The sequence below is a fragment of the Artibeus jamaicensis genome, unplaced genomic scaffold (assembly GCF_021234435.1).
Source record: "Artibeus jamaicensis isolate MK-2021 breed Jamaican fruit bat unplaced genomic scaffold, CSHL_Jam_final contig_471, whole genome shotgun sequence".
In the NCBI taxonomy this organism is placed as follows: Eukaryota; Metazoa; Chordata; class Mammalia; order Chiroptera; family Phyllostomidae; genus Artibeus; species Artibeus jamaicensis.
The window spans coordinates 1,749,797-1,776,234 of record NW_026521850.1 but is presented as its reverse complement, the minus strand read 5'-3'; the positions used below and the strand labels follow the sequence as shown (position 1 = coordinate 1,776,234).

Sequence of the window (26,438 nt, the reverse complement as noted above, 5' to 3'; positions counted from 1 at the left end):
GCCAGAGGGAGACAGCACCCCCCCCCAGGCCTGGCTCTCAGAGGTTCCGTGCACAGGTCGGTGTGGTCCGGCCACCGGCACCAGGCGCCTCCCTTTCACGTTCTCGGCGACGCCGGGCCATTTTCCCTCCTTTTCATTTCTCTCTTTCTTAACAAGAACACGAACTCGGTGTTACGGGCGCCAGACGGGCCTGGGACTCCACTTGGGACTGTCACCTGCTTCCGGGCCACTAGACAGGGTGCTCAGCCGCCACAAGCCTCGGCTTCCTCATTTCTTGGGTGAGGACGATGACACGGGTTTTGGGGACGGCCACACTTGGCTCTGATTACGCTCCAGGCTGGAGTCTAACATGCGGCCGAAACTCCCCCACCTCGGCGAGTGTCCTCTGCATGTCAGGAGCTGAAACCGGGGGCTCGCCTGTCCCTCTGGACGCCCCCCTCCCCTGGCCGTTCCTACATGGGGGTGACCTTGTCGCCTCTGGGTTCAGAGTGTGAAGAGAACCCACTGGGTATCTTTGGGAGCTGAAAATCGGCTCCTTCCATCCACCTGGCGCAGGGCGGCCGTGGGTCTGATTCAGTTTAGCTGGTAATGAGTTTTGTGTTACTGTCCCTGGTGTTGTTAGTACTGACTCCAGGGCCCGGTGGCTGTAGTAACACGTGCCACCCCAGGCAGAACACTGCCTTCCCCGATCGGGAGAGGCTCACGGCCGCTCAGTGAGGAGCAAAGTGTCCACGTGGAGACCAGCGGCGGCCTGGCGTAGGGGGTTTCTGGCCTGAGTGGGGTACATTCGCCTGTCCGGGGCCAGCCCCTGCTGTGGCAGAGCAAACCCAGAATAAATCCCACGTGCTCCAAACCGCCTGGTTCAGGAAAAGACCCGCTGCTCTCTAAACCCCGATGCCCGCTACCGCTCATGTCCAGGGCGGGTGTGGCTCGGAAGCTGGGGTCGGTGGGCAGGAGGGCGGCTCATCCGGCAGGTGACAGACTGTGGTGTTTTGTTCTCGTGACATTTGTCCAAGGGTGTGGGCTGGGGTCTTCCACCATGGAAGGGGCCGAGTGTGAGGGTGGCAGGATTCCCAGGGGCTCCTCTGTGGCCCCGCCCCATCTGTGCACCCCGAGGGGAGGCCAGGGTCTCCTGTCCACTCAGGTGGCTGGGCCGGCAAACAGAGGATCACACTTGGGGTCTGAGCACCCAGTGGTCACCCTATGAGGCCTGGAGACCCGACCAGCACAGCCCGGGCTCGCCGAAGCTCTGTGCTCGTTTATAGCTGGGACCCCTCCCCCTGTGGCCCCCTCATCCCCCCTCCGGCAGGCCCCCCATGTCGGCCGGGGGTTGGCAGCTCATGAGAGGGGCCCTGCCTCCCCCCGGTACTGATTTCCTCAGCGAAGCCCCACCGCTTGCCCCTGCCCTGCCTTCCTGCCCTGGCTCATTCCAGCGCCCGGGCCCAGGCTGCCTCCCCCTCCCGGGCCCAGGCCTGCTCCGGCTCTGAGGAGGACACCTCCCTCCTCTCTCCCCTCAGGCCCCACTTGGTTCTGCTCTCTTGAGCCTCTTAAATAAATAATCCTGGCAGGCCCCGGGTCTCCCCACAGAGCCCGTTGGCCTGGATGCCAGATGGCACATGGGGCTCAAACTCCCGCAGCATCGCACCCCAGGTGTGGCCGCATTCCCCGCGACCAGCTGGTGTCCGAGAGCTACGTGTGGGGTGGGGGCAGCAGCTGAGAGGACAGGGCTGCGTTCACAGGAGGGGACTCCCCTGGGAACCACCGAGTGCCACCAGCCTGGTCCAAAGGTGGAAGCACTGGCTGAAAGGTCAGGAGCATTTCCAAGGTTACAGGACAGGGCCCGGTGGCCCTGGGGGAGAGTGAGGGCAGCTGGGTTCAAGGTCATTGTTCCAGAGCTTCCCAGTCCTCTCAGGCCATAACTTAGAGGGGACGTGCTTGTGTCTGCAGGGGTCTGAGGTGTGTGGGCACTCAGGGAGCCCCAGTGCTGCCCCAGCGCCCCCACCCCAGGACGGAGAGGCCCCCCCCCCAGCCGGCCTGGGAAGCTCCCTGCGGTGCTTCTGGAGGAGCAGGAAATGCCAGCCCTTCTGCTGAAAACCGCAGAGTGACCCACGTCAACGACCCCACGTCAACCCCTTTTCTGACTGAGGCCAGAGTTTGCCCGGGCCCACAGGCCTGGCGCGTAGTAGGCCATCGATCCATAGTTGGCATTTGACTGAGTGGCTCATTGAAAGCAAGCTGTCGGGAGAACAGATGGCCAGCCATGTGCTCCGCCCCCTCCCCACCGCGGCCCGTCTGCCAAAATCCTTCCGGCTGTGTTCCCAACGTGCAGGTAAAACCCCTATGTTTCGGCCTTGCTCCTGTTTCGACTCAGGCTAATCTGCAATCAGAGCGGCCCTGGGGCCTCGCATCCCTTGGGGGGGGAAGCCCTGAAAGCGAGGTGTGGCTATGGGAGCCGGTTCCCTAAAGCAGGAGAGGAGAAGGGTGGATGGGGGACAGAGTGGATAGGGGACAGACCCCACACCGCTCAGCCCCAGCCGCCGGGACCCTGGTCCCCCCTCCTGAAGCCCAGAGGTACTGCGTCCTCTCCCCAGGTAACGAGTGTTGCTCTCAAGACACCTGCCCCGGGGCTTCCTCGGATGGAACCACTTTGGGACCCGGAAGGCACGCGTGTCCCCACCAACTCTCCGACAGAGAGCACCCCGGCCCTGCACCCATGCTTCCCCCGGGCCCCGCAGGTCACTGTTAAAGGTGAGAGGAGCTTGGTCCGACCCCAGCTCAGCCTCCCCGGTGGGACCCGGCTCTCTGGAGCTGGTGGCCGAGGCAGCTGGCCTCTGACCCCCTTCTTGGACTTGGGACACCTACAGCGATTTCAGACACTGAGCTTTGCTTTGACATCCCCCCACCATCAGGGACCATGGGCCTCCCAAGGAGACTGCCCCCCAAAGGCAGAACCTTCGAGGTGGCCGCCTCGTGGGTGGTCGGTGCCTCCCCCCGGCTGGCTGTGCCGAGGCACACAGTCCCGGGGGAGGCCCTGCGGCTCAGCCTCAGCAAGAGGAACCTCTGGAAGGAAGAGGCAGTTAGTTCCCTTCCTGGCCCGGGGAGCTGCCCAGGGTCCTGAAACGCTCGGGCGTTCTGCACAGGGAAGCAGGCGTGCGTGCGGTGGGGTTAGGGGCCGGCTGAGAGATGGACGGCTTGCACCCTTCACGTGGACGGGCAAATGCTCTCACCACCGACACAAAGCTTCCCACCGAAGTTGAATAGAAGTTTCCGCAAGAAGAGGGGACCTTTAAAAAGGCGCAGGAAGGGGGCCCTCCGGAGTTAGGCATTCTGGTCTGGGGGTGAAGGCTTAGGGTGCCTGGAAGTTTGAGGGCCGTGGCAAAGGCTTGGAGGGTCCTCCGGTCCCTGAGATGTGTAGATGAGGCACCTGCCTGGGTGTGCCCTGTCCGTGGGTGTGGATGCACCTGGCGGTCCCGGTGCACAGCCGGCCCCTCGGCCGGGAGGTTTGTCCCCCACACCAGGCTGAGCCTCCCCGGGGACCCGGCCGATTGGCTGGGGCCTCTGAGGGGATGAGGGGCAAGAACACAGCCCTCCAGGCCCGGGGCTGGGGCTGCACCTCCCAGGGAGAGACAAGGAGTAGAAGAAGGCTTCAGGAAAACCAGGGGAGCTCATTCCAGAGCCTTCTCTCCCGTGATCCACCTCTAACCTTCTCTTCTCTTTTGTTTCCTCTTTTGTTCTGAGAGGAAGGGAGGTGGGGGGAGGGAGGACGGGGGCCCGCTGGGGCTCGAGGCGGCGGCTCTGATGCCCACCACCTCCCGCTCCGAAGGGCTGGTGTTCCAGCTCGCAGCGTGGCACAGCGGCACCATCCAAAGGGCATTCTAATGTCACCGGCGAGCAGCCGGGCCCCCGAAGCAGGCGGCTCTTCCCGGCACCCTGGTGCCCCAGCGGTTCTGCCAGCCGCGCTCCCAGACGGCCGGCCCCGCCAGCCCCAGACGCATCTTTAAAATGGAGAACGCCCGGCGGAGACAGGCTCTGGGACGGCAAGCCCACGCGAAATGCCCAGTGGTCCTCCACGCGCTCACGGCGGCTTGCCGCTCACACTTCACCCGGGAGCCTGGCGGCCACCCCCAAGCCCTTCTGCCAAGCCCACCGCACCCCAGCCCAGCTTGCCACCTGCCCTTCCCAGTCTGGTCCTGGAGGCACGAGTCCCAGTGCTTCTCGGCTTGGGGAGCCCCAAGGGCAGCCTTACAGCCAGAGGCAGGGATGCTCCAGAGGAGTGGGGTGCGGGGTGCGGGCTGCGGGGTGCGGGCTGCGAGTTAGGGCAGCGCCACCTCTGAAAACACCGGGTGCTTGGACACCCTGCTCTGCCTCCCCCAGAAACAATAGCAGCCGAAGGACCCCCCACGCAGGTCTCCGAACTTCTCAGCGGGAGCGGCCCCCCTGCGCAGCCTGGCTGGGCCAGGGCTGGGGGTCCTGGGAAACCCGGCGGCACCAGTCTCCGTCGGTCTGCACCCCTCCCTCCGCCCCAAGTGCGGCCACTCTGGCGTCCTCCCCAGCCGCGGGGCTCGGCGCCCGCTGCGCTGAGCTGCTCCCCGACTTTGCCAGGTTCCCCGGGGGCCAGGCGGGCGCCTCGCGCGCGCAGGGAGGAAAATGGCGTTGGGTGCACGTACTTGAGTGAGTTCGGTGCCCATCAGGATGAGGAAGAGGAGGCTCAGGAGCTTCCGGGCTGGTTGCATGTCTCGCTGCCGCCTCCAATGTCCTGGCGTGCAGGAGCCTGGTGCTCGCCGGCGGCGGGTGCGTGGACGCGGACGCGCTCTCGGCTGGGCTGGCTCCGCCGCGGCGCCTGGCCTTGTCCCCGCGCCCTCAGCACCCGGAGCCGGCGGCGCGCGGGTTCTGCTGCGCGGAGCGTCCGCTCTGCATATTGATCGGGCCCCGCTCCACGGTCTCGGGCGGGGCGGGCCGGCGGGCGGGGCGGCAGCGGCGGCGGCCCCTCCTCCAGCGGCTCTCCGCTCTCTGCTCGGAGGCGCGGCCCAGCGGCGGTGCCAAAAGTTTGCTGGGTAGGGGCGGGGGCGGGTGGCGCAGAGGGACCTGCGCGCCACGCTCGCGCGGGGGACCGGGGAGGGCGGCGGCCGCGGGCGGGGAAGCAGGCCGGGACAGGATGTGACATCAAAAAGGCGGGGGAATTTAACGCGGGAAGAAAGGCCATCCTTCGGGACCGCAGCTGCGGGCGGGAGGGGGGAGGGTGCGGGGGTGGGGGCGGGGTGCTCCGCTCCTGGGATTTGGAACCAGGACTAGAGGGTGGACAGCGCCGGGCCGGGCCTTCCAGAGGCAGGGAGTGGACCGCAGAGCGCCGCGGGGCCAAGGGGCAGCTGGGGTGCTGGCCTGGAATGAAAGGCGCGGTGTCTCCAGGAGGCGGGGACAGAAAGGCAGAGCTGCTGCCAGAGGCCGCCCCTCGTTGGGGACACGGAGCCTGGGAGCTGGAGGGCAGGACCCGAGCCTCGTGCTGCTCTCCTGAGGTGGGAGCGGCCATGTGACCCGGGGCTTCTGTCCACTCAGGGCACAGCTGGGGGTCTGCCCTGGGTTCCGGCTTGTGCACGCCCATGGGGGGTGGGGACGCACAGACACCAGAGGACCGGATGGGTCTGCTTTGGGTGATGTGCCCGAGCGTGCGGACGAAGCAGAGGACACAACTCTGCCTCCCCAGGCAGCCTTGCCTGCAGCCGGGACCGGGGACAGGGTCGCGCCAGCCAGCCTGTGCTTCCCGATCCCCTGAGCCCCGGCCCACCCTCTCGGCCCCAGGCCTGGAGGTTCGTCGCCCCCCCCCCCGCCCCCCGCTGCGGGGACAGGCTCACTTTCCTCCTCCCGGCCCTCCTCACCCTTCCGCTCCCCCCGGAGGCCCCGCAGGAGCCGCTCCCGAGTCCGCAGTCCCCATTTCTGCTCCTCCTTCTGGGAGAGAGACCCAACCACCTTCACTTCCTGAGACGCCGAGGTGGGGATCGTGGTGGAGACGCGTCTACGCCGTCCCTGTTTTCAGTTTGGCCTCCGCACAACTGACTCTGCGAGGGACACAGCTGACAGCCAGACAGTGACACAAGGCAGCGCGTCCACCTGCCCCCCGCCCCCCGCCGTCTCAGGCAGGGAAGGGGCCTGTGGGGTGGGGGGGGCCGACAGGGGGCCACCTGCCCAGGTCCAGAGCAGTGAGGACAAGAGGCCCCCTCCTGCCAGTCACCCTGCCACCTGGCACAGAGGAGGCGTTCAGGAGGGACCTGAGCGTAGGGGCCTCGAGAAAGCAGGTGGTGGGGTTCGGGGAGGGGCTACCTCGGCTCCCCTCTCTGAGGGTTCTGCCCTGGGCACTCTGAGCCCTGAGGCCACAGCCCCAACCAGCCAGGTGGGCTGGACTTCCACCCCTCCCCCCACTGGCCCTTCCTGGTGGGGCGCCCTCAGGCAGGTGGGCCCTGAGATCCTGAGGTCAGAGAGTCCAGAAAAGAGAAAGACGGGGTGTGTGGTCCCACTTCTCTCTGCCCCTCCTGCGGTTCTACCCGCCCCGGCGTGGTCTCCATGAGTCAAGGGAGCCTCTGAGAGGCCGCAGGGGCGGGGAGCGCCCTGCGTGGGGGGCAGTGCACACGCTCTTCCCACCCCGTTGCGGGTGGTCATGTCTGCACTTGCTCCCTCGACCACCACCCCTGGCCGCTGGTCCTCGTTGGCCGGGGGTCTTTGCCTCTGGTCTCCCCTGCCGGTCCTCTGAACTCCAGGCACAAGGTGGCCACAGCCAGGGACACTGCCACCCCTCTCGGCTGACCAGTCAGAGTCTTGTCCTTCTCAGCTGCTGGCTGTCCCACCTGGGAAGCCACGGGGCGACTCAGAGTGAGGCAGGCGGAGGCAGGCGCCGGCCTGGGTCCTAGGGGCAGCCTGTTGGGTGGGGCAGCTACCTAGTCCCTGTACGCCCACCAGCCCCGGGCCCTGCGTGGTGCCAGGACGTGGCCCGGTGGGTGTCCAGCTACGGGACGCCGCTTTGCTCATCAGCTGGTGCAGCAGACCCCCCTCGCACCCCCTCTCCCGCTGCCCCCCAGGGGAACTTGGGCTGAGCCTGGGAAGGAGCCCACTTCCCGCTGCGACTCGGGAAGCCAGCAATCGATGGGCTTCGTGCTCCTTTAAGACAAGCCTCCTTCCCGCCAGCCTGGTTACAATGTGACAGCCGTTGCCAAGGCAACGGCACCAACTCGCCTCTCTCTCTCTCTGAAAATTTCCTAGCAAATGGGGCCAACCCCGCCAGAGGTGTCCTGTGTGTGCTCTGAGCCCCAGGCTGCCCGACCTCACCTTCCTCCGGGTGCCCAGCCGGGCGACCCACTGAGTCCCCACAGGCCTGGCCCTTCCCTCCCAGCCTCCCGTTGGCACCATGGTCCTCGTTAAACTGAGGCTTGTGAACTGAGGACCTACTGTGTGGTGAGTGGGACCAGACAGAGCCTCCTCCTTGGGGCCACAGGCACCGGCCAGGTGATGGGGACGGGCTGATCCCCAGGATGCAAGGCTGCCTTTCTGCACCACTGGGGCCCTGTGGGCCCACGGGTGGGCTTCCAACCCTCGGGGTCCTTCCCGGCCCTGGTCACTGTCCCAGGCTGGCTGCCTCCCCTCCCCCGTGTGAACGTGGCTCTCTCCACACCATCCTGGGACCCCCCTGCTGTGTTTTTCTTCCTCGCTCTGACTTCCGTCTGGTGGGAGAAGGCGTTTATTGCTGTAGCTTTTCTCTCTCCCTTTTCGGAGCCCCCTGAAGCAAAGCAGAGGCCCCTGTGTGGGACTCAACCTGTGACCGCGCCTGCCGGGGCAAAGGGCCCCAGGCTGGGGGCTTGCACCCACGGACGGGTGTTCTCTCCTGGTTCTGGGTGTCGGAGGCTGCCCCCCGCCTCCCCCCCCCCCAGGCTCCTGGGAGGGTCCTTCTTTCCTGCCTGCCTCAGTTTCCAGGGCTGCCGGTGTCCCTCGGCTGGTGGCCACACCCCTCCGGCCATCAGGCTCGCCCTCAGCCCCCCGCATGTTCACACCGCCCCGTCTATGGGTCGAACGACGTTTAAGGTGGTGGTGTCCCTGCCTCCAGACCCTCAACTTGATCGCATTGACACAACCCCCCTCCCACAGGAGGTGACGTCTGCGGGGCCGGTCTCAGGATGGCTTTCGGAGAGAGAGCAGCTCATGTAGCCTCTGGCAGGTGTGGAGACTGAGCAAGCAAAGGAGAGAACCAGGCAAATATTGATTGTGGGGAGTGCTGTGAGCCACAAAACGGGGTGCTGGGGCTGGAGGCTCGCTGACGGTGCCCACGGAGGCCCGGCGGGGGGCGGGGGCTGGGCAGTGGGGCCCGGAGCCCGGGGGCCCTGCCAGCCTCAGACGACCTTCGCTTTTGTCCTCAGGGACAGGTGGCCGGCAGGGTGGCAGGAGGGAGGCCGTGGGGTGTGATTCGCACTGGGGGGACTCTGAGTCTCTGTCTCCCTGGGGAGGGAATGGGGGCATGGTTGGGTGGGACCTGGGGGCTGGCCGACAGGGCCCCGAGAGTGACAGCGGCACTGGCCTGGGCGGGGGAACCTGCAGTGCTGTGTCCCGAGAGAGAGTGGGGACAGGATGTGCCCATGGCCGGGTGTGGGCGTGGGGGCCAGGGACAGTCTAGGAGCCTTGGTTTGGGGCTCCCAGTGAAGAGGAGAAGCAGGCGAAGGGGGAGTCAGGGGCTTGGCGTGGGTGTCGTGGGTGGGAGCGACCTGGGGGGAGACACCGAGCAGAGGCGCGGAGGAGCCTCCAGCCATTGTCCGGGGCTGGCCAACCAGGGGACGGACCACATCAGAGTGCCAGGCCGGGGCGCCGCCCACGGCTGCTCTTCAGGGTCCCGACTCAGTGCCCCCGAGTCTGGCCTGAGAGTCACCCCAGGGCCTGCGGCAGGTCCCTGTGGGGGACGAACTGTGGTTCTGCAGGTCCCCAAACTCCTGCTGTCACTCTAGCACCAGGCCACGCTGGGGTCAGGTCAGCTTTGACCTTGGGTCCCCTCCCCTGGCTGGAGGCCCGCCTCTGTCTGGGTGCCGCCCTTGGAGACGAGAGCCTCAGTGGGCCCAGACGGCGCCCCTGCCCGGCAAACCGGCTCCAGGACCCGAGCCAAACTGTCCACAGCTGGTGTCTGTCTCTACTGTTGCTTCGGGCTACAGACGAGGGACCGGAGGCGGCTGCGAGGGGTGTCGCCGGATCAGGGTTTCGGGACCTGACATGGAAGAGGCTGCCCAAACCTGGGCCCTCAGGGCTCCCGTGGCCCATCGTCCTCCCAGCAACCCCCCACCCACCTGGAAAGGGACCCCGCTCAGCCCTGACTCGCCACCCTCAGAGACGTCCCAGCGGCCCGAGGCCGCACCTGCCCACTGTTTGTCCCTGGGGAGCCATCGGGAACAAGCAGGCACGAACACTGAAGGCCCCTGGTTTAGTAAGACAGGTGACAGAAGAAGACACATCAGTTTCATGGTCTCTCGGGCCAGCGTTCTGTCAGCAGCAGCCACGGAATCGGAGGCAGGCTGGCATCCTGTAGCAAACCCGCAACTTAGGAAAAATTATCCAGGGCCTTCTTGGCCACCCCTGGCTCAGGGGAGAGGCAAGTAGAGGCCGGACCTGTGGGTTCTGTCCCCAAAGTCCCCATGTGGGCGAAGAGACTGGGGGCCGCAGGGGTGGGACGGAGCGCCTTCGGGGGCCCCGAGAGGTGAGCCCGGCAGGGAGGGTCCCCAGGTGAAGGACCCCATGCACATGGGGTCATGTTTCCCTGGCCTTTGCTTGGTGGCCGCAGATTCAGAAGAAGCGCAGGGGGGGCCAGCACCGCCGGGGCCCAGAGGGGCCGCCTCCTGTGGCCACCCGGAGGCCACCGCACAGGCTGCTGTGCCTCCCGCAGACAGGCCTGGTCGGCTCCTGTTCCGATCTGCCTGCTCCTGTGCCTGTGTCGTCCTCACTCGGTCCCTGCAGCCTCCAGGACCCAGTGACCAGGAGCGGCGAGGGCAGGGTGCTGGCCTGGCTCAGGAGCGGAGGGGGACAGCAGTCACCCCGTGAAGTTTGGCGTTCGCTGTCGATTTCACGTCCGTGCCAGAGGTTGGCTGTGTCGTTCTGGTCTCGTTGGCTGAGGATGTTGTGATTGTCATTGGCCATTGAACTTGGCTAAATGCCTCTTTCTGTGTCTACGCGATGATCAGTGGGTTTTCTCCTCTGTTCTGTTAACATGGTGGAACACAGAACTGACTCTCGGAGGTCAAGCCCTCCCAGCTTTCTGACGCAGACCCCGTGTGGCCATCACGGCTTGTCCTCCTGTGCGCTGCCGCCCCCAAGGCGAGGACACTTTGCCTGCGATCTCGAGGAGGGTGGGTTTGTCCAAGTGGGTCTTCCTCACAACGCCCTGGTCGGTTTGGCGCTGGGGTTACGCCGGCCGCGTAAAACCAGGCGAGAGGCGAGAAGTTGTCCCTTCTCTTCTGCAGCCTGACGGGGTTTGCGTGGAGGTGACCACGTCCCTCTTTGGGTGTTTGGTCGGATTCACCTGTGGGACCATCTGGGCCTGGGTTTGTTTTTTGTTTTTCTGGTGGGAAGGTCGGATTGTTTTTAATTAAAAACTCATTTTAAAAAATAGCTGTAGAGACGTTTAGATTTTCTCTTTTGTCCAGTGTACGTTTGGGTGGGTGGTATTTTTAAAGAAATTTGCCCTTCTAACCTGAGTTGTCAGGTTGGGTAGCATGAAGTTATTACATTTTTCATGTTCTTGAATTTATTGGCATGTAATGACTCATAATAGTTTCTCATCTTTTTAAGATCTGAAATAACCACCGTGTTTCTTTCCTGAGATTAATGACTTGTTTTTCTCATTTTCTCCTGTGTTCAGTCTAGTTAGGGTCGACCCTGCTGTGTGATCTCCTCAAGGAATCAGCTTTCGACTTTGTTAATGTTCTCTTTTTTTGTTGGTTTCCTATTTTTTTGGTTTATTTAAAAAACATTTTTAAATTTATTTTTAGAGAGGGGAAGGGAGGGAGAAAAAGAGGGAGAGAAGCATCAATGTGTGGTTGCCTCTCGTGCGCCCCCTACTGGGGACCCGGCCTGCAGCCCAGGCCTGTGCCCTGACTGGGAATGGAACCGGTGACCCTTTGGTTCTCAGGCCAGTGCTCAATCCACTGAGCCACACCAGCCAGGGCTCTTTCTTTATTTTTAGTCTTTTCTCCCTTCTGCTGACTCTGGTTGATTCTGCTCTTCTCAGTCTTGAGGCAGGGCTGTCGGTTGTTGATGTGACGCCTTCGTGCATTTGTCAGAGAAGCTGGTGAACGTGGCAGGTTTTCCTGTGGGCGCTGCTTTGGCCGCAGGCCCTGGGGCTGCCACACGGTGCGTGTTACTGCGGTTTGGCTTGAAACGCTTTCCGATTCCCGCCGAGACTTCTTCCAAGAGCACTGACTATCTCCACGCGACTGACCTCCTGACCTCCGCGGCGGGGGGGGGGGGGGCTTTCCTGGATACCTTGTTACTCCTGGTTTCTAATTCAGTTCCATGGTGGACGGGGAACAACGATTCTGTTACTGTTGTGCTTTGTTTATTTTTCTCCTGGCCTGAGGACACGCTTATTGATTTGAGAGAGGGGAAGGGAATGAGAGAGAGTGGGAGAAGCATTGATCGCTGCTTCCCATACGTGCCCCCCACTGGGGACCAAACCCACAACCTAGGTCTGTGCCCTGACCGGGAGTTGAACCCTCCGCATGTCTGTTTACAGAACCCACCAAGCCACACCAGCCAGGGCCAGCCATTCGGGGGCTCCGACCGGGTGCACCCAGTGTTTGAGCGGTGCCAGGTAGGTCGAGGTGATGGGTGGTGTCCCTCAGGGCTCCCTTTCTATGCCCTCTTCCCTGGCTCCTCTGTCACTGGTGGGAGTGGACGTTTTGCTACAGTAGCAGGGCGGTGTCCTGGTCTTCAGTTCTGCGGGGGTCGCCTCTGCCGTCCGAGGCTCTGGCACCCAGTGGGCATGCGCTTAGGACGGCCGTGTCTTCCCGACAGAGCCTTTCGTCTTTGTGAAATGTCCGTCCTAACTCCTGCGGCCCCCTGTGTCCTGGAGTCTGTTCCGTCTTACTCAGTGAGCCACCTGACTTCTTGTCCTCACCACCTGAGTGGCACGCACGTCCCTCTATTCATCCCCAGCCTGTGTTGGTCTTTGGATCTAAAGTGCTTCTCTTGCGGCCGGGTCTACATTGGGTCTTGCTTTTCTAAAAAAATCTTTTCTGAGAAGCCCTGCCTTTTCACTGGAGGGCTTATTCCATTAATATTTAGGGGCGTCACTTGACATTTGTTTTTTGTTTTTATTTGTTTATTTCTTGTTCTTTTTTCCCTTTGTTTTGGGTCATTTGACTGTCTTTTAAAAATAATTCCACTTTCACAAACCTCTCAACTTGTAAGCTATACATCTTTGCACTTGATTTTCGCGGTCACTCAGGGTTTGCAATGCGCACTCCCAAACGGGTGCCCGGCTGCCGAGGGTCAATGCGGTGTCATTCTGCTGACAGCTGCAGCCCCCTGCACCCCCGCCCAGTGCCAGTACTGTCCAGCACGCTGGACATGACCTTGCACGTGTTGTGGACCCAAGGGCGGCGTCCGCTTTTGCTTTAGCCGGCGTCTGTTTTGAAGACATTAAGGGGAAAACGGCCATTTCCCGTCTACCTGTACGCCCATCTCTCCGGACGGCAGACCCGCTTTCCTGCCCGCATCCTCCACTCTGCCCGAGAACACCCCCCACCGAGGTCCTGTTCTGTGGGACCCTGGGGAAAGCTCGTGCAGCTGGCCCAGAAGTGACGCGTCCATTCTCCTCCGTCCAAGGCTCTGTCCACTCCTCGGTTCCGGCAGAGTCCTGGGGGCGGGCGCTTTTGTCCCCTCTCCGCACACAGAGGACGCGTCCATTGTATATGCTGTCCACTTCCTCGTGTCTTTCTCTCCTTCTTCGTGGCAAGCGAGCTCTAGCTCACCGATCGCTGGGTCCGGGATCTCTGATCTGCCCGCCGAGCGCGTCCGGTGCGTGTGAAGTGCACGTTTGGTCGTTCAGTTCAGATACATTTCCTGTTTCTCTGCTTGGTTTTTTTCTCTCTCCCACTCACCTGAAGGCACATCCCCTTCCTCCTGAGCCTGCTTCCAAACGGCCGTCCGTTTTCACGTGGCTGCCACGCCAGCCCCTCTCCGGGCCTTCTGCCTGTGACCCCGTCCTTCTTTCCCGACTCTCTGTGGACTGTCATCGCTCGGGACGAGACTCTCATCTGCCGTGTCTGTTCAGAGGGTCGGCACATAGTTAGGTCCCAACTGCGTCCTGCCCAAGATGAGGACCCAGATCCCCGCCCGCCTGCTTCTCTTTGGCTCCATGAACGGGAGCTCGGAGCCCAGCCAGAGTCCCAGGGAGTCCCTGGGGTCCACACTGAATGGGGGTCCCCGTCTCTGCTCTCTGCCGGGTCCCCTCCTGCGGTCCCTCCAGCCGGAAGCCAGGGCAGTGAGGACTGTCGTTTTTATGTAAGACGATGGGGTGAGTGGGTGCCAGCGGCTCCCGAAGGGCTCCGTGGACGTCGGCTCCTTTGCTTCTGTGGCTGCCAGTCGCCCGTGAGAAACGTGAAGGCAGATTCCGAGGGAGGACCCCGAAAATCGTGCTGCGGTTGAACCAGGCCTCCCGGGCCCTCGGAGCCTCCCCTGCCCCCCACCCCCGCTGTCTGCCTCACCTCACTCTGTCCCCCACCCCCCTGTCCTGGCTCTCGGGTCCCTGGGCTGAGGGTGGGGGCCCGATGACCCTGAGCACGCGGCCCGGTGGTACGGGCACTGCATGAAGGACAGGCCCGTGTGAAGGTCGTGACCTGAGGTGAGAGGGCTCAGCACGGCCGGCTGAGGGGCAGTGGGAAGGCAGAGCGGGGCCGGTGACTCCTCTGCTCTGAGGGGGCTTCAAACTAGAAGGGTCGCAGTCCCTCCCGTACTGAACCCACCCGGCCCTCTCGGTCACCCCAGGAGTGGTCTCTCTCCCACACTGGTTTGCACACACTGCTCTTGGCCTCGTTCACAGTGTCCACATGCAGGGGGTTCCGCATGCAGAACGGGACCCTGGCCCTCCTGCCCTGGGGCCAGTGGGAGGGGCGCCTTCCCTGACAGACCGGGGACCCCACGGGGGCTCCACCCGGTCACCTCCGGCTGCACCGGGGAGCGTGTCTGTTTCTGGTCACTGCGAGTTTTTCCTCAGTTTCCTCGCCTTCCCGTGACCCAGCAGTCGGGGCGTTGGCGATGGTGAGGGTGGGGCTGGGTGGGGGGTTAGCGGTCAGGCGGGGCACCGGCCCCAGTGCCCACAGAGTTTGTTTCCCATCACGAATTTGAAGTGGAGGGAGGTTTTGGGTCGGGCTGATTTCCCTCCTGGAAATGGGGATGTTGGTGGGAGAGGGCGTGAGCACGACCCCCACCCCCGACAAGTCCACCGGGGCCGAGCCAGGGTTCCCACCGCGGGGACCGCTCAGTCTCCCTCCGCCAACGCCGCTGCCAGCCGCTGCCCGACGCGCACCTGACGGGAGCGAGTCCATCTGCGGGGAGAGGTGATGGATTTAGATAATAGACTGTTTTGTCACTGGGGAAGAGTATCGATCGAACAGCTCCATTCTCTCAGCGTGAGCAGGTCGCTCTGTCCCCATTTGCTGCAACACGGAGCATCCATTCTTCCAGCGATGGACCCCCCGGTGGGCGCGGCCGTGGAGGACTCGGGCGGCTGGCGGTCCGTGCGTCCGCAGCCTCTGCTGCCCTCGTCCTCAGCGCCCTCCCGCCCAGGGAGGCATGTGGGGCGGTTCGCTTCCTGTCTAGGCAAATGGGTCGGTGGCGTCCCCACCCTGGTGGCCACCGGGGGGAGGGTGGGGGAAGCCAGAAGGCGAAGCAGGAGCGCTCCCTCCCTAGCCAGGTCCTGCGGAGATGGAATTTTCCGGCCTGCACCTGGAGTCTGTACCTGTGGAAATTCAGATGGCAGAGGATGGGGTGCCTGGGTCCCACTCAGCCAGCTCCTGGCCTGAGGTCTCCCCCCGGGGCCAGGGGGCACCTGCATCGCGCTGATCACGTGGGGCAACCCTTCCTCTGAGCTGTGTCGACTCTAGAGGCAGGGGACCCCCACCTGCCCTCACACAGCGTCTCTCTGCGCCCCGAGCAGGGTCAGGTGGGTGGCAGAGCCGCGATCTACAGGTGCTGCAGGGCAGCCGAGGGCGACGTTCTCCAGGCCAGTGGAGGCCAAGGGGTCTGCGGGTCAAGGTCAGCAGATCCATCTGCTGAGCAAAGGGCCTCCTGACACGCTTCTCTCGGGACCCGTGTTGAGACCTAAAGAGCAGCCCCGGGTCTCTGGGGAGACGTGGTCCTGCGGGCCCAGCAGGGCCCGGCTCTGGCTGCCCAAAGCCCCAGGGGTGAACTTGCTGCCCATCTCTGTGAAATGCACCCTCTGGCTTGACTGCACCCCAGGGCTCCACACCAGAGTGTCCCCCCCCCACCCCAGCCGCTGGCTCTCCCATTCCGTGAGACCGAGCCTCACCCAGGAGGGGCCATCAGCCACACTTCTCGGTGACCACAGGTTAGTCCCTCACATTTGAGTCTGTCCAGAGAAAGTCCAGCCATTGTTACTATGAAGAAAATGGTTTCCGTGACATCGGTGTGACCGGGCAGCCAAGGAGAGTGGACTGGAACACGCAGGCGTGAACAGTGATGACCTCACTGTACTAGTCAGTGGGGTGGTAGATGCTGTTGAGTGAGCGTGTGCCCTGTGTAGCCGTCGAATTCAGAATGACTGAGCGAGCAGAGCCATGAATCTGCCTCAGGTTTTGCATTGAGCTTGAACGTTGCTCTGCGGAAACTATTCGGGTGACTCAGAGGCCGCGGCTGTGGGCACCTGGTGATCGGCAGCTTCGTCACAACGAGGCGCCTGCTCACACATCACGTCTCGTGCAGAGTTCTTTTTGGCGAAACATCAAATCACCCCGGTGACTCGGCGCCCCTACAGCCCCAATTTGGCATCCTGCAGCTTCCGGCTTTTCCCAAAACTAAGATCACCTTTGGAAGGGAAGTGATTTCTGACTGTCGATGAGATTCAGGAAAGTTTGACGGGCCAGCTAAGCCCCGCCCCCGGCCGCCGGGTGGACTGACCGGAGGGCACGGCGCGGAGGGAGCTGAGCCAGACAGGGAGGACGAGGACTGTGCGGCCCCACTCATGTGACGTTCTCAGGAGGGGCAGGTTTATAGAGACAGAGTGGATGGTGGGGCGGGTGGGTGCGGGGCTCCAGGGGGACAGAGCGTCCCTGTAGGAAGGCGGACAGTCCTAAGAGGACAGTGGCGGCAGCTGCACAGCAGTGTGACTGTCCCTAATGCCCCTGAGCCGTGTATGCGCCCCAAGGCGGGGTGGGGACCGTTGCTGTTCCGTGTTTTGCCACAGGGAAGGCGCTAGCACAGCCCGGCAGAGGGCGGATCTCAGGGAGGGGCCTCCCGCCAGAAGAGAAGACGGGCTGTGTACGGGAAACCGTCCACAGGTCACGACGTGTGACTCGGAAAGGGTGTGAGGGGGACCCTCGGGGGGTGGCTGCACTGAGTCAGGCATGTGCCTGGAGACCTTGGAAAGTTTCTTCAGGCCAAGGTGGGACGGTAAGGTGCCCACCAAACACACTCGAGGGTCCGCGAGCCCACAGACGGAAGGCCGTCCTTGCCCTCGGCCACCCTGGAACCGGAGACGAGGAGACCAGGTGCCCTGCGCCGTCTGTCCCCCCGGAAGGCCACCAGGCAGGACAGAGGAGCACGGGGGCCTGGGAAGTGCACCCGTGTCTGCCAAAGCCACTCAGAGAAGGAAATGTCTGTTTCCTGGCACCTTCATTTCACACACTTCATCTGGGCCACGAAGATGCTGCTGTGTGAACCACCCGGTTCTCAGGCGCCTTTCTTTACAAGAACCCGTCCCTGTGGGGCTCAGGTGCCCCCCAGAAGTGCCCCTCGTTAATCGGCTTGGCGAATGCAGCTGCACCCCGCCCCCGACATCTCAGGAGCTCAGCGACTTCCTGTAGACAACGGGCAGGGGGCTGGGGGCGGGGGGCGGCGGCTCCTCTCCAGGCCCTGGGCCAGGGGTGGGGCCGCTCCGGGCGCCTACCCCAGACGCCTCACCCCCTGGGTGGCCGTCCACCCCTTTAGCCATGCATCCCTGCTCGTCATGCTTTTTGTGCCCCCCCATTTCCAAAGTGCCACAGCTCCCTCACCCCGAGTTGCTGGTTGGAGGCCTAGGGTTCACATCCATAAAAACCCGTAAAAGAGGGTAAATGGCGAGCACTCAGCGCAGGTCTGAGACCTCTGGGCCAGAAGGAAGCGAGATGGAGGGACCTGCCACCCACAAGGGAGGGCTTGGGAAATTGTCACCCCTGATAAAGGTGACTCTGCTCCCAGGCTGCCCACAGAACGGCAACCGGCCGTCCCCATAAATGCCGTGACACGGTGTGCGAGGCAGGGGCCGGGCGGCCGTGGAGGCCCAGGGCCATCCAGACCCCACCGGGACCCCGTCAGGTGGGGGGCAGTCTGCTCCCATGGGGACAGACAGGGCCCCTTTACCAGGGGGTGGGAGGAAGGACCTCGGGACTGGGGAACGCGCCTGCCTGGATCCGGGGATGGTGCACCACCCGGGAGGGTGCGGAAGGCGGGGCAGGATCGCCCCACCTGTCTGCGGCTCCCATCCCTGCCCCCGGCCTCTGCGAACAGGCCTGCTGGTTTCTGAGACTGAGGCTCCAGCTGGCCGCCTGGCCGTCCACCCCTGGTGGACGTGGGCTCCCTGCAGAAGGGCCGGGAGGAAAGAATCGGGCCCTGGTGCTGCGTCTCCCCGAAACTTCCAGCAGAACAGTTAAACAGCATGGTGCAAGGAGACAGGACGGGACCTGGGGGACCCGGGCGCTCTGGGGTCTGGGACGGAGGGGTGAAGGCACTCACCAGAGAGGGCTGGACACGGAGGAGGCTGGGGGCCTGTGCCGGGCTGGCTGCCTGGGGCTCAGAGCGGCTGAACTTCCCGAGTGTGTCCCATGCCAGGCCAGGCGGGGGCGGGGAGAAAAGGCTCAGGGCGCTCAGACCCCGCCCCGCGCACACACACCTGCCCCTTAAGGCCCCAGCCTGGGTTTGGGGCTGGACCAGCCTCGGGCAGCAGCTCCCCTCGTCACTGGGCATTTAGGCCGTCCCCACATTTTTCACTGCAACACGGATGCCATGGGGATGACACCGTGCCCAGCGTCCGAGCGTGGCCACTGTCCTGAGCTGAGGCGAGGCTCCGGGACGCAGAGGCGGCGTGGGTGGGGGGGCCTCCTGGGACTTCCATGAAACGTGCGCTGCGGGTGGGCCTCCTTCCCAGGGCCCGAGTCTGTGGGAGAAGGGAAGAGCCACGGCCACACGGCCTTGGTTCCCCAATTTGAGACGGCCCCCAAAGGGGGGTGGCTTCTGGAAGGGTGGTCAGGCGGGTTTGCGGTGCCCAGCCCCCCCCAGGCTCCCTGAGACCACAGGCCTCCCGGGGCAGCCTGGGCCGTGCCAGCACTCCCACTGGCTTCCGGCTGTCGTAGCTCATCCCGGTGTGCGGCGCAGCCTGCCGAGCGCTCGGTGGAAAGTCCCCCCCGGACGAGTGTGGCCCCTGGCCTCGGTTTGGGGCGTCTTCCAAACACTGAGGGTGGTTTTTGGGCCGAGCCAGGCATGGGCACGGGCTGTGGGTGGGGCAGGGTGGCACCGAGCCCCCGTGGGGCCATCTCCAGCTCCTGCGGCCGATCACAGCCCCTCTCGGCCCCACATGCTTGACTTTCCCTGGCCGCCCCCCTGGACAGCAGGTGTGGCGTCCTCTCCTCTCCAGTTTGTCCAAATCTTCCACCTCCGTCCCCCTCTCCCGGCTGTACCAAGTGACCGGCTGAGCCTGGGGGACAGAGGTGATCAGCTCCTGTGAGAGTGGGGTCAGGGGCCAGGGGTCAAGGGCCGGGTGGAGGGGCAGGATGGGCATGTGTCACAGTCCAGGACAAAGCCATCGGGGGGAGAGGGCAGGGGTGGCTGAGGACGTCTGGGACTTGGGGAGGCGGGTTGGGGGGGTCCGAGCCCGTCACTGCAACGGCGGGGACAGCCTGGACAGCGCGGCTCCTGTCTCCTGTGCTCACGGGGGGTCTCCCACCAGAACCGCGGGGCACACCGTCCAAGCCCACGGGGTGTTGAAGGGCAGGCTCCAGGCCCAGCCAGGGGGCGGAGCTCGGGCCTTTCATTCAGAGAACATTTGTCGTGCCTTTGAGAGCCCTCCTGCCCCACCTTCTATCCCCTGTGCCGCGGGCCACTGTCCTTGGGGACAATGTGGATGGGGCATCTCGTCAGATGGGGGTGTGGGACGAGGCGGCTCCAGCCAGCGTCGCATCCAGAGTGAGTTTGTTCAAATCCTCCTGGGATGGGGTGAGCACGGGGGCCGCCGGGCACTCCCGCCGCTCCGCCCACCTGCAGGAGCCGCGAGTGCTGGAGGGCCCACTCAGGCGGCTGGGCTGGGGCCGGAGTGCACCTGGACGAGGCGGCCTGGGCCCAGGGCTGTGCCCGGCCAGCCTGCCCTCTTCGAATCTGGCTGGGCATCGGGAGAACGTCCGGAGGAAGTGGCCTGAAGCCGTGCACAACGGCTCCGCTGCTGCCGCTCCGGTGGAGAGAACACACTGCCCACCATAAGCCACATGGCCACGCCCCATGGACACGTGCTGGCCGCTGCCCCGGGGCCCGCCACAGGCCTGTGACACCTGGCCCCACGCACTGATATTTCAGGGCCACCAAGCAACCCCCATCAGGGGGCCCGGGGCAGGGACAGGCCCGTTGAGTTTGTCCTTTCTGGGAGGAAGCTGAGCTGAGTGTCCAGCAGGGGCAGGAGTCGGGTGGGGCGGGCGGCTGTGGCACCGTTTGGAATTCTGCAGGAGAGGCCTGTCTCCTCCGCAATCACCGATCAGGTCAGGCCCTTCCCCCATCAGCGCCCACTCATGCATATTCATTGTGCACCGGCCACTGGCTCAGCTCCTTCCCGCTGCTGCTCCACCGTCCTCCCTGGGACCTTGGGACCCTGGGACCCTGGGAGCTCTCGGGTCTGCCCTGCGTCCCTGTGACAGGCCCCAGCCTCGTGTGCGCCTGAGTGCGAGGGTGTGATTGTGTGTGTGACAGAGTGTCGGGCGTGAGAGCGCCCCTCACCTCCTGCAGGTGCGCCAGGCTCCTCCTGCCTGGCCCCGGGGCAGCCGTGTCCCCAGGAGCCCTGCTCCTCTGATGGCGGGTGGAGGTAGAGGCCAAGGTCCGGGCGCCGCTTTCAGTCCCTCGGCTACGGAGCAAGGAGATGAGCGTGCACCAACCGGTGTGCACACAGGCCTTACACTTTTCTAGGTGTGGCCGTCTGTGCTCTGAAGGCAGCTGGTGGAGGATGGGCCTGGAGGGGGAGGTGGATGAGGACAGGGTGACCTCCCCAGGGGGAAAGGAGTGGCCTCGCGTCAGCACAAGGGGTGTGAGGGAGGCAGGAAGTGGTGGGGAGAGGGGGCTGGCCCGGGGGGCTCCAGACGGCGGAGGAGGGGAGGAGGGGGTGGCAAGTTCAGCGGGACTCCCCCGGGCCCACGGTGCCAGGAGCAGAGGAGCCGGGGCGAGTGGCCGCGGGCAGGGGGCCGGTGAGTCTCTGAGCCCAAGGCAGGGACCTGTGCCCTCGCCGTCCTGCAGAGTTCTGTGGTCTGGACACGCTCACAGTCGTGTGTCCACCGGCACGGAACCACCTGGAACCCCCCCCCCCGTCTGGTCTCTCGGAAATGCCCTCAGGCTGCCCTTCCGTAGCCACGCTCTCCTCCCCCTGAGATGGGCCCTGGCAGCACAGACCCCTTTCTCATCCCTCCCACGTGGTTCTTTGCCAGCATTTCACGCAGGGACACCAGGGACCTCGTCTCTGCCCCTGCAGCTCCCACTGCAGACCAGCCCCTGGCCCCCACCTCGTGGCCAGGTGTCCAGGGGGCTGACCACCGGCAGGGACCGGGCCCCAGGCAGCACTTCTCCGAGCACGGCCCGGCATCTCTGGGTGGCCGGTGAATGCAGGCCCCCAGGCCCGCCCCGCCCTCAAAGTGGGACTCTGGGTCAGCTCCCCGCAGCCTGCCAGGCAGCCGCCAGCGGGGCTCACCCCCACTTTGCTCTGAGAGCCTGGGCTGCAGGCTCCGTGAGCTCCCGAGTGGAAGTGACTCGCCCTCACTGAGCCGCACGGGAATCGGCCAGGGCAGAGCGTCCGTGTCAGGGGACAGGTCTCCGTGTTCACACCCTGCTGGCCCCTCCGGTTCCCAAGCCTCCGTTTACAGGCCATCCGAGCCAGCGTCCCACCCCAGCCCGGTCTTCGGTGCCCTCTCCCAGTCCCCTCCTGTCCCCGACTGGGAAGGTTCTTGCTGGGCTGCGAGGGTGCCGCCCCAGCCGTCCCCGCCCGCAGCCTCTCCCAGGAACGCTCAGCCCCCAGTTCACCCTTGGGGGGCCTCCCCGCCGGGACCCTGCCCCACCGCAGCCGCTGGTGCCGGCTTCCGCGGCCCCTTGGGGCAAAGTGGCTGCTTAGTAAAATGGGTGTCCGCTGCGTGAGCGCCGAGACGAGCGGCGACTTGCGTGTGTCAGCAGTCCTGGGAGAACGCCCTTCACGACTCAGGCCTGGCAGAGCCGGCGGCGGGGGGCGGCGCCCGCACCGGCAGCCTCCGCCTGCTGGGAGGCATGTAGGTCAGTATTGCCATTTCGAGGGGGCAGCGCCAGCGTCTGCCCAGTCCGCAGTGGGGGGGGGGGTGGAGAGCAGGTGGGAGGCGGGCAGAGGGGTCCCTTTGGAAACATGACACCAAATGACAGGCGGTGGGCAGGGACCCTCCAGGGAGCTCCTGCAGATAAAGGGCTCCGGTCAGGCCGGCTCGGTCCAGGGGGCCCTCCCAGGCAGACGCCTGGGTAGGGGGCATGGGGAGGAGGGAGAGGGGGTGGGTACACCCAAGGGGGCCTCTCCCCTGAGTGGCCCTCTCAGATGGGAGTGGCCCACCCCATATGAAAAGGGAGCTCTGGGCCGGCTGGTCACGAGGGCCCAGCCTTCAGAACTGCGGGAGCCCAGGTGGGGACAGCCTGGGCCTGGGGTGATGGTGATGGGGCCGCTGGGTGGGTGTCAGCGGGTCTGTGAGTCCATCTTCCCACCCCTAGGTTTCCTCAAATCTGAAAACAGCCAGGTGATTTCCGGGGTCCCTTCAGCTCTGACCCAAAGGCCGGCACCACAAGAACGGCCAGTGGGGAGTGTGGTTGCCGGGACCGAGGCCCCCGGGGCTGCTGCTTCAGCGCCCCGCTGCCTGGCGGTCTCCAGGGTGGTACAGGCAGGGAGTGGGAGCCCATGGGCAGGGCGGTCGGAGCCCTGGGTTCCGGACCCGGGTGGGTGGAGGGCTCCAGGGAGGGCAGGATCCGCCTGGGGTCCTGGGGCCGTGGAGACCCTCGCATGACCAGTCTGAAGACCAGGGCCCCAGCCCGGGCACCGCGGCGAGCTGTCTCTGTGCCTCTGGGTTTCACGCTGTGACTTTGCGGTGGCCGCCCCTCCCCGGGGTCTTTTCTGGATGAAATGAGGTGAAGGCTGGGCCAGGAGGCGGACAAGTCCATGCAGACACCAGCCAGCATTATCGTCATTGCTGTGCTCTCGTCGTTGGCAGGAGGACGGTGGACGGCCCTGCCAGCCGGGTCCGGTCCGCCTGGACCTCCTCGGAGTTCAGCCCCAAATGCTCTGAAGTCCACGGGGGGAAGTGGCTTCTAACTGAAGGCCTTTGGTTGTCACCGTGGGAGTTAGTGGGCATGTGGGAGACCTGGCCCGCGTGGAAAATCTCGTCCACGGGAACTTAGGTGGGGCTCCGCCCTTGCCAGCTGCTCCCCGAACTCAGGGGCGTAGTGATGAAAGTGCAGGATCCAATCAGAAAGAGGCTTTCTGGAGATTCTGGGCCAGCGGGCGCCCGCAGACCACACCCCCCCAACAGGACGGAGCTGAAGCACCGGGAGAGTGTGCCTGACTGTCCCCCTCCTCACCCTGGGTACTCCCCGGGTCCAGCCAAAGCTGGCTGGAGGGTCAGGCCCACGGGCCCCGTGGCCTCCGTCCGCTGCCTCCAGCCGAGTCAGTGGCGTCTGCAGGGGCTGGAGCAGGAGTCGGAGGTCCCGGCAAGGTTGGCAAGATCACCACGCACAGGGCGCAGGCAGCCCAGAGCCCGAGAATGTGCGCCTCTCCCGGAGGAGCGTGCAGCCCGTGAGCCCTGCTGGCCTGTGGTCGCCGCTCAGCAGGCACAGGTCAAGTGCAGGAACCCGGGTGGTGTGTGAGAAACCACAGTGGGTGGTCGGGGCCACCAGAAACCCACTTGGCCCAGGCTCAGGCAGCTGCCGCGGTGCACATGGCTGGCACCGCCCCTCGGTCCCCGGGTCCTGGGCATCGCTGCCTGTCCTGGTGCTGGGCTCCACCGTTCTCCTCCTGGGGTCCAAGTGCCCCCATCACCGGGCTCCCCAAGCCTCCCCATTTGGGGGGCGCTGTGGCCAGCCAGTGCAGGCAGGACAAAGGGGCGTCCCTGCTCCCTCCCTGGACAGCAGGTGACTTCCCTGATCCCCACCGAAGTCATGCTGCTCGGGGATGGCCAGTGACATGGGGCACTTAGGAAGACTCAGAGAATCGAAGGGTCTGTCCCAGAGAGGGGTGGCACCCGTTTGCCAGTAACCAAAGCCCTGGCTGAGGCTGGGGGCTCAGCTGATGGCGACGATGGAGAGCGGGCGGGGGGGGGGGGGGGGTGCACCGGCCACGTGCAGAGTCCTGCCCTGTGGAGGTTGGGGACGTTGAGAAATGGAGGATCGAGTGCTGTCACTGGTTTCTAGGAGTTTGTCCTCCAGATGACGCACTTCAGCCAGTCCAGGGGTCGGGGACAAGCAGCCTCGCTTGGCCTCCAGCTCCCTCCCGACGCTCACAGGTGGCGGCAGGTGGCTTTGCTTCCCGAAACACCTGTGCACCTGAGCACACACCGGGAGCCACGGTGATTCCCAGCCGCCTGGTTCTCTGTCCTTACGGTGTTCGGCTCGCTGGTTCTGTGGGCTCCTGTGCAAGTTCCCTCCCCCTTCTGTGACGCAGCTGTGAGTGGCCCTGAAGGGGGGATGGGGGTGGGCAGGGGGAGGAGCGGGCTGAGGGCAGCCCAGCTGTGGGAAGTGCAGAGCAGCGAAGCAGGTGGCCTGGCTTCGGGCGCCCCAGTTCGGCTTCAGAGCTGGACCCTCGGGGCGTCTCCTAAATCCGGGGCACCAGTGACAGGTGCTGGCAGCTCACGGCCCCGTCCTTCGCTGTGGAAGGGCCACAGGGGAGGAGATGTGCCCTTGGGCCTGAGAGGGCCTGGCCCCTCTTTGCCTGTTTAACTAGAGCTGGGACACCAGGTTTAGACAGTCACCATCATCGGCCCTGAATCATGCGTCTCAGACACAGGCCCCTGGGCGGTGCAGAGCTGTGGGGCGGGGATGTCGACGCTGGGGAGGGCAGGGGGGCTGTAGGGTTGTGGTCTGGGCCTCACCAGCCGGGGTCTGAGCCCCGTGGGTCTCACCCTGTGCCTCTGAGAGAGGCCCGGAGCTTGAGGGGCAGGCGGCCATGCTGGCCGGGGGAGAGACCGGCCGGCAGCAGCCGGCCTGGAATGCTGATGCTGCTGTTTTCATTGCTGTTCTTCTTCGGGAGGGGGTCCTGGACACTTTGTAGGGTCCTCGTGGGTGGTGGTCCCACGTGCATCCCAGCAGTCTCATGAGGAGGCAACAAGTAGTAAGTGGGTCACACACGGCATTTTGGGGGACTCCTGGCCCGGGGGAAGGGCCCCATGAGTCTGGGCCTATACAAAATGCTAACACTGAAATGCACCCCTTTTGGGAAAATAAAAGTAGATTCACAGAGGAGAAACCTGGCACAACGACCTCAGCCAGGCGGTCAGGGTCAACAGCAGAGGTGACGTGGCAGGGGACAGCAGACATGCCCGACAGGATCTAATGAGAAAGACCGCTCCCCTCCGGTCTTCCCCCCAAAACCCTCCACTCCTGGACAACCTGGAGCCTGAGGAGCCTGGGGGGTGCCCCAGAGCCACGGACCCGAGAACTAGGTCCGACCCATCCCGATGGAGGGACCTTCTGTGAAATCCCCAACCAGTCCCCCTGGTTGCCGACAAGGTCATGGAACACGAGGACAGTCTGAGACACTGCCCCAGCGCAGAGGAGCCCACGGGGACTCGCGGTCCCCTGGCGGGTCCTGGGACAGAGAAGGTCTTTAGGCGTCATAACTGAAGTCTGAAGTTGGGTCTCGAGGATCATGGAGCCAATGTGGCTTCTTTCTTGTGACACCTGGACTGGGGCCACCCCAGCTGCTGGCAGAGGGGCCCGGAGAGGGCCCACAGGGACTTCGCCCGTATTGTCTTTGTGACTTTTCTGAAAACCCAAGACCAGCCTGAAGCGCGTTGTTAATCTCTGCTTATATCCGTCCACGTCCACCCCCACCCCGACCCGAGGGGGACGGGCCTCAGAGGAAAACGTCCCTCCCTCTCCCCCCTCCAGAGGGGCGGGCTCCCGGACAGACGGTGCCCGCAGCCCCGGACCTGCCTTTGGGACCGGAGGCTCTCGTGCTCCGCCCAGAGCGTCCGATGTTTCAAAGTCGGCCTCACTAGCGTCCTCTTTCGCCGCCGCCACGTCCCGAATGTCTCGTCACACACGCACGCGGGGCCTGGGACACTTAATTTTTTTAGCGCATACATTTAATTAAATGCCTACAAGATGGAGCATTATGTCGACTCCATTCACTGATGGACTTAGTATTTATAAAAATTTCATTGCTCTTGAAAAATGAATGGAAAGGAACATCTCCTTTGCAAGAAGTCCTCTCCGAACAGGGAGCTGGCTCCTTTTTACGTGTGGATGTTTTTCCTCCGCCTCTATTTGTTTTACCCCCACCCCGACCCTCCCCTCCGACAACCCGCGGCGCGTGTTTGGTGGGTCCATTTCCGTCTGGTTTGTTTCCTCCATTGTCTGCTTTTCTGGACTCCGCGTTGGAGGGAGGATGTACGGGGCTGGTGTGTCTCCGTGTGACAGATCTCACTGGGCGCGACACCCTGGAGGACCATCCCTGCTGCAAGATTTCATTCCCGTCGTGGGGGTGGCTGCATCCCATTGCAGCAGCTGGCTCGTCGCCACGGCTACCGTCACCTTGCAGGAGCGAGTGATTGCGCCGGCCCCGCATTTAACCCTCACGGTTCGGCGGGTGCTCACGTTATTCCCATTGGACAGATGAAGAAACTGAGACACGTGTGTCGAGAACTTGCCGCAGGTGAGCGCTGGGTGCCCCCCTACCTGTGGGAGGGTTTGCAGGTGGGGGCAGCTGGAGAGCCAGGTCCTCAGTTTGGGGGGCCGTGCAACGG

General features: G+C 64.3%; 1 protein-coding gene and 1 long non-coding RNA gene across 2 annotated transcripts in view; one reads left to right on the top strand and one right to left on the bottom strand.

Moving 5' to 3' along the window:
- OLFM1 (olfactomedin 1) overlaps positions 1-4,995 on the bottom strand; it is a 29,691-nt gene extending 24,696 nt beyond the window's left edge. Inside the window, exon 1 of the mRNA XM_037127757.2 lies at positions 4,668-4,995. Coding sequence (XP_036983652.1) covers positions 4,668-4,733 — 66 coding nt within the window. The 5' untranslated portion in view covers positions 4,734-4,995. The remainder of the gene's footprint in view (positions 1-4,667) is intronic.
- The window catches only part of LOC128627823 (uncharacterized), a 56,485-nt gene that overhangs the window by 6,612 nt on the left and 23,435 nt on the right, over positions 1-26,438 (top strand). The window lies entirely within an intron of this gene.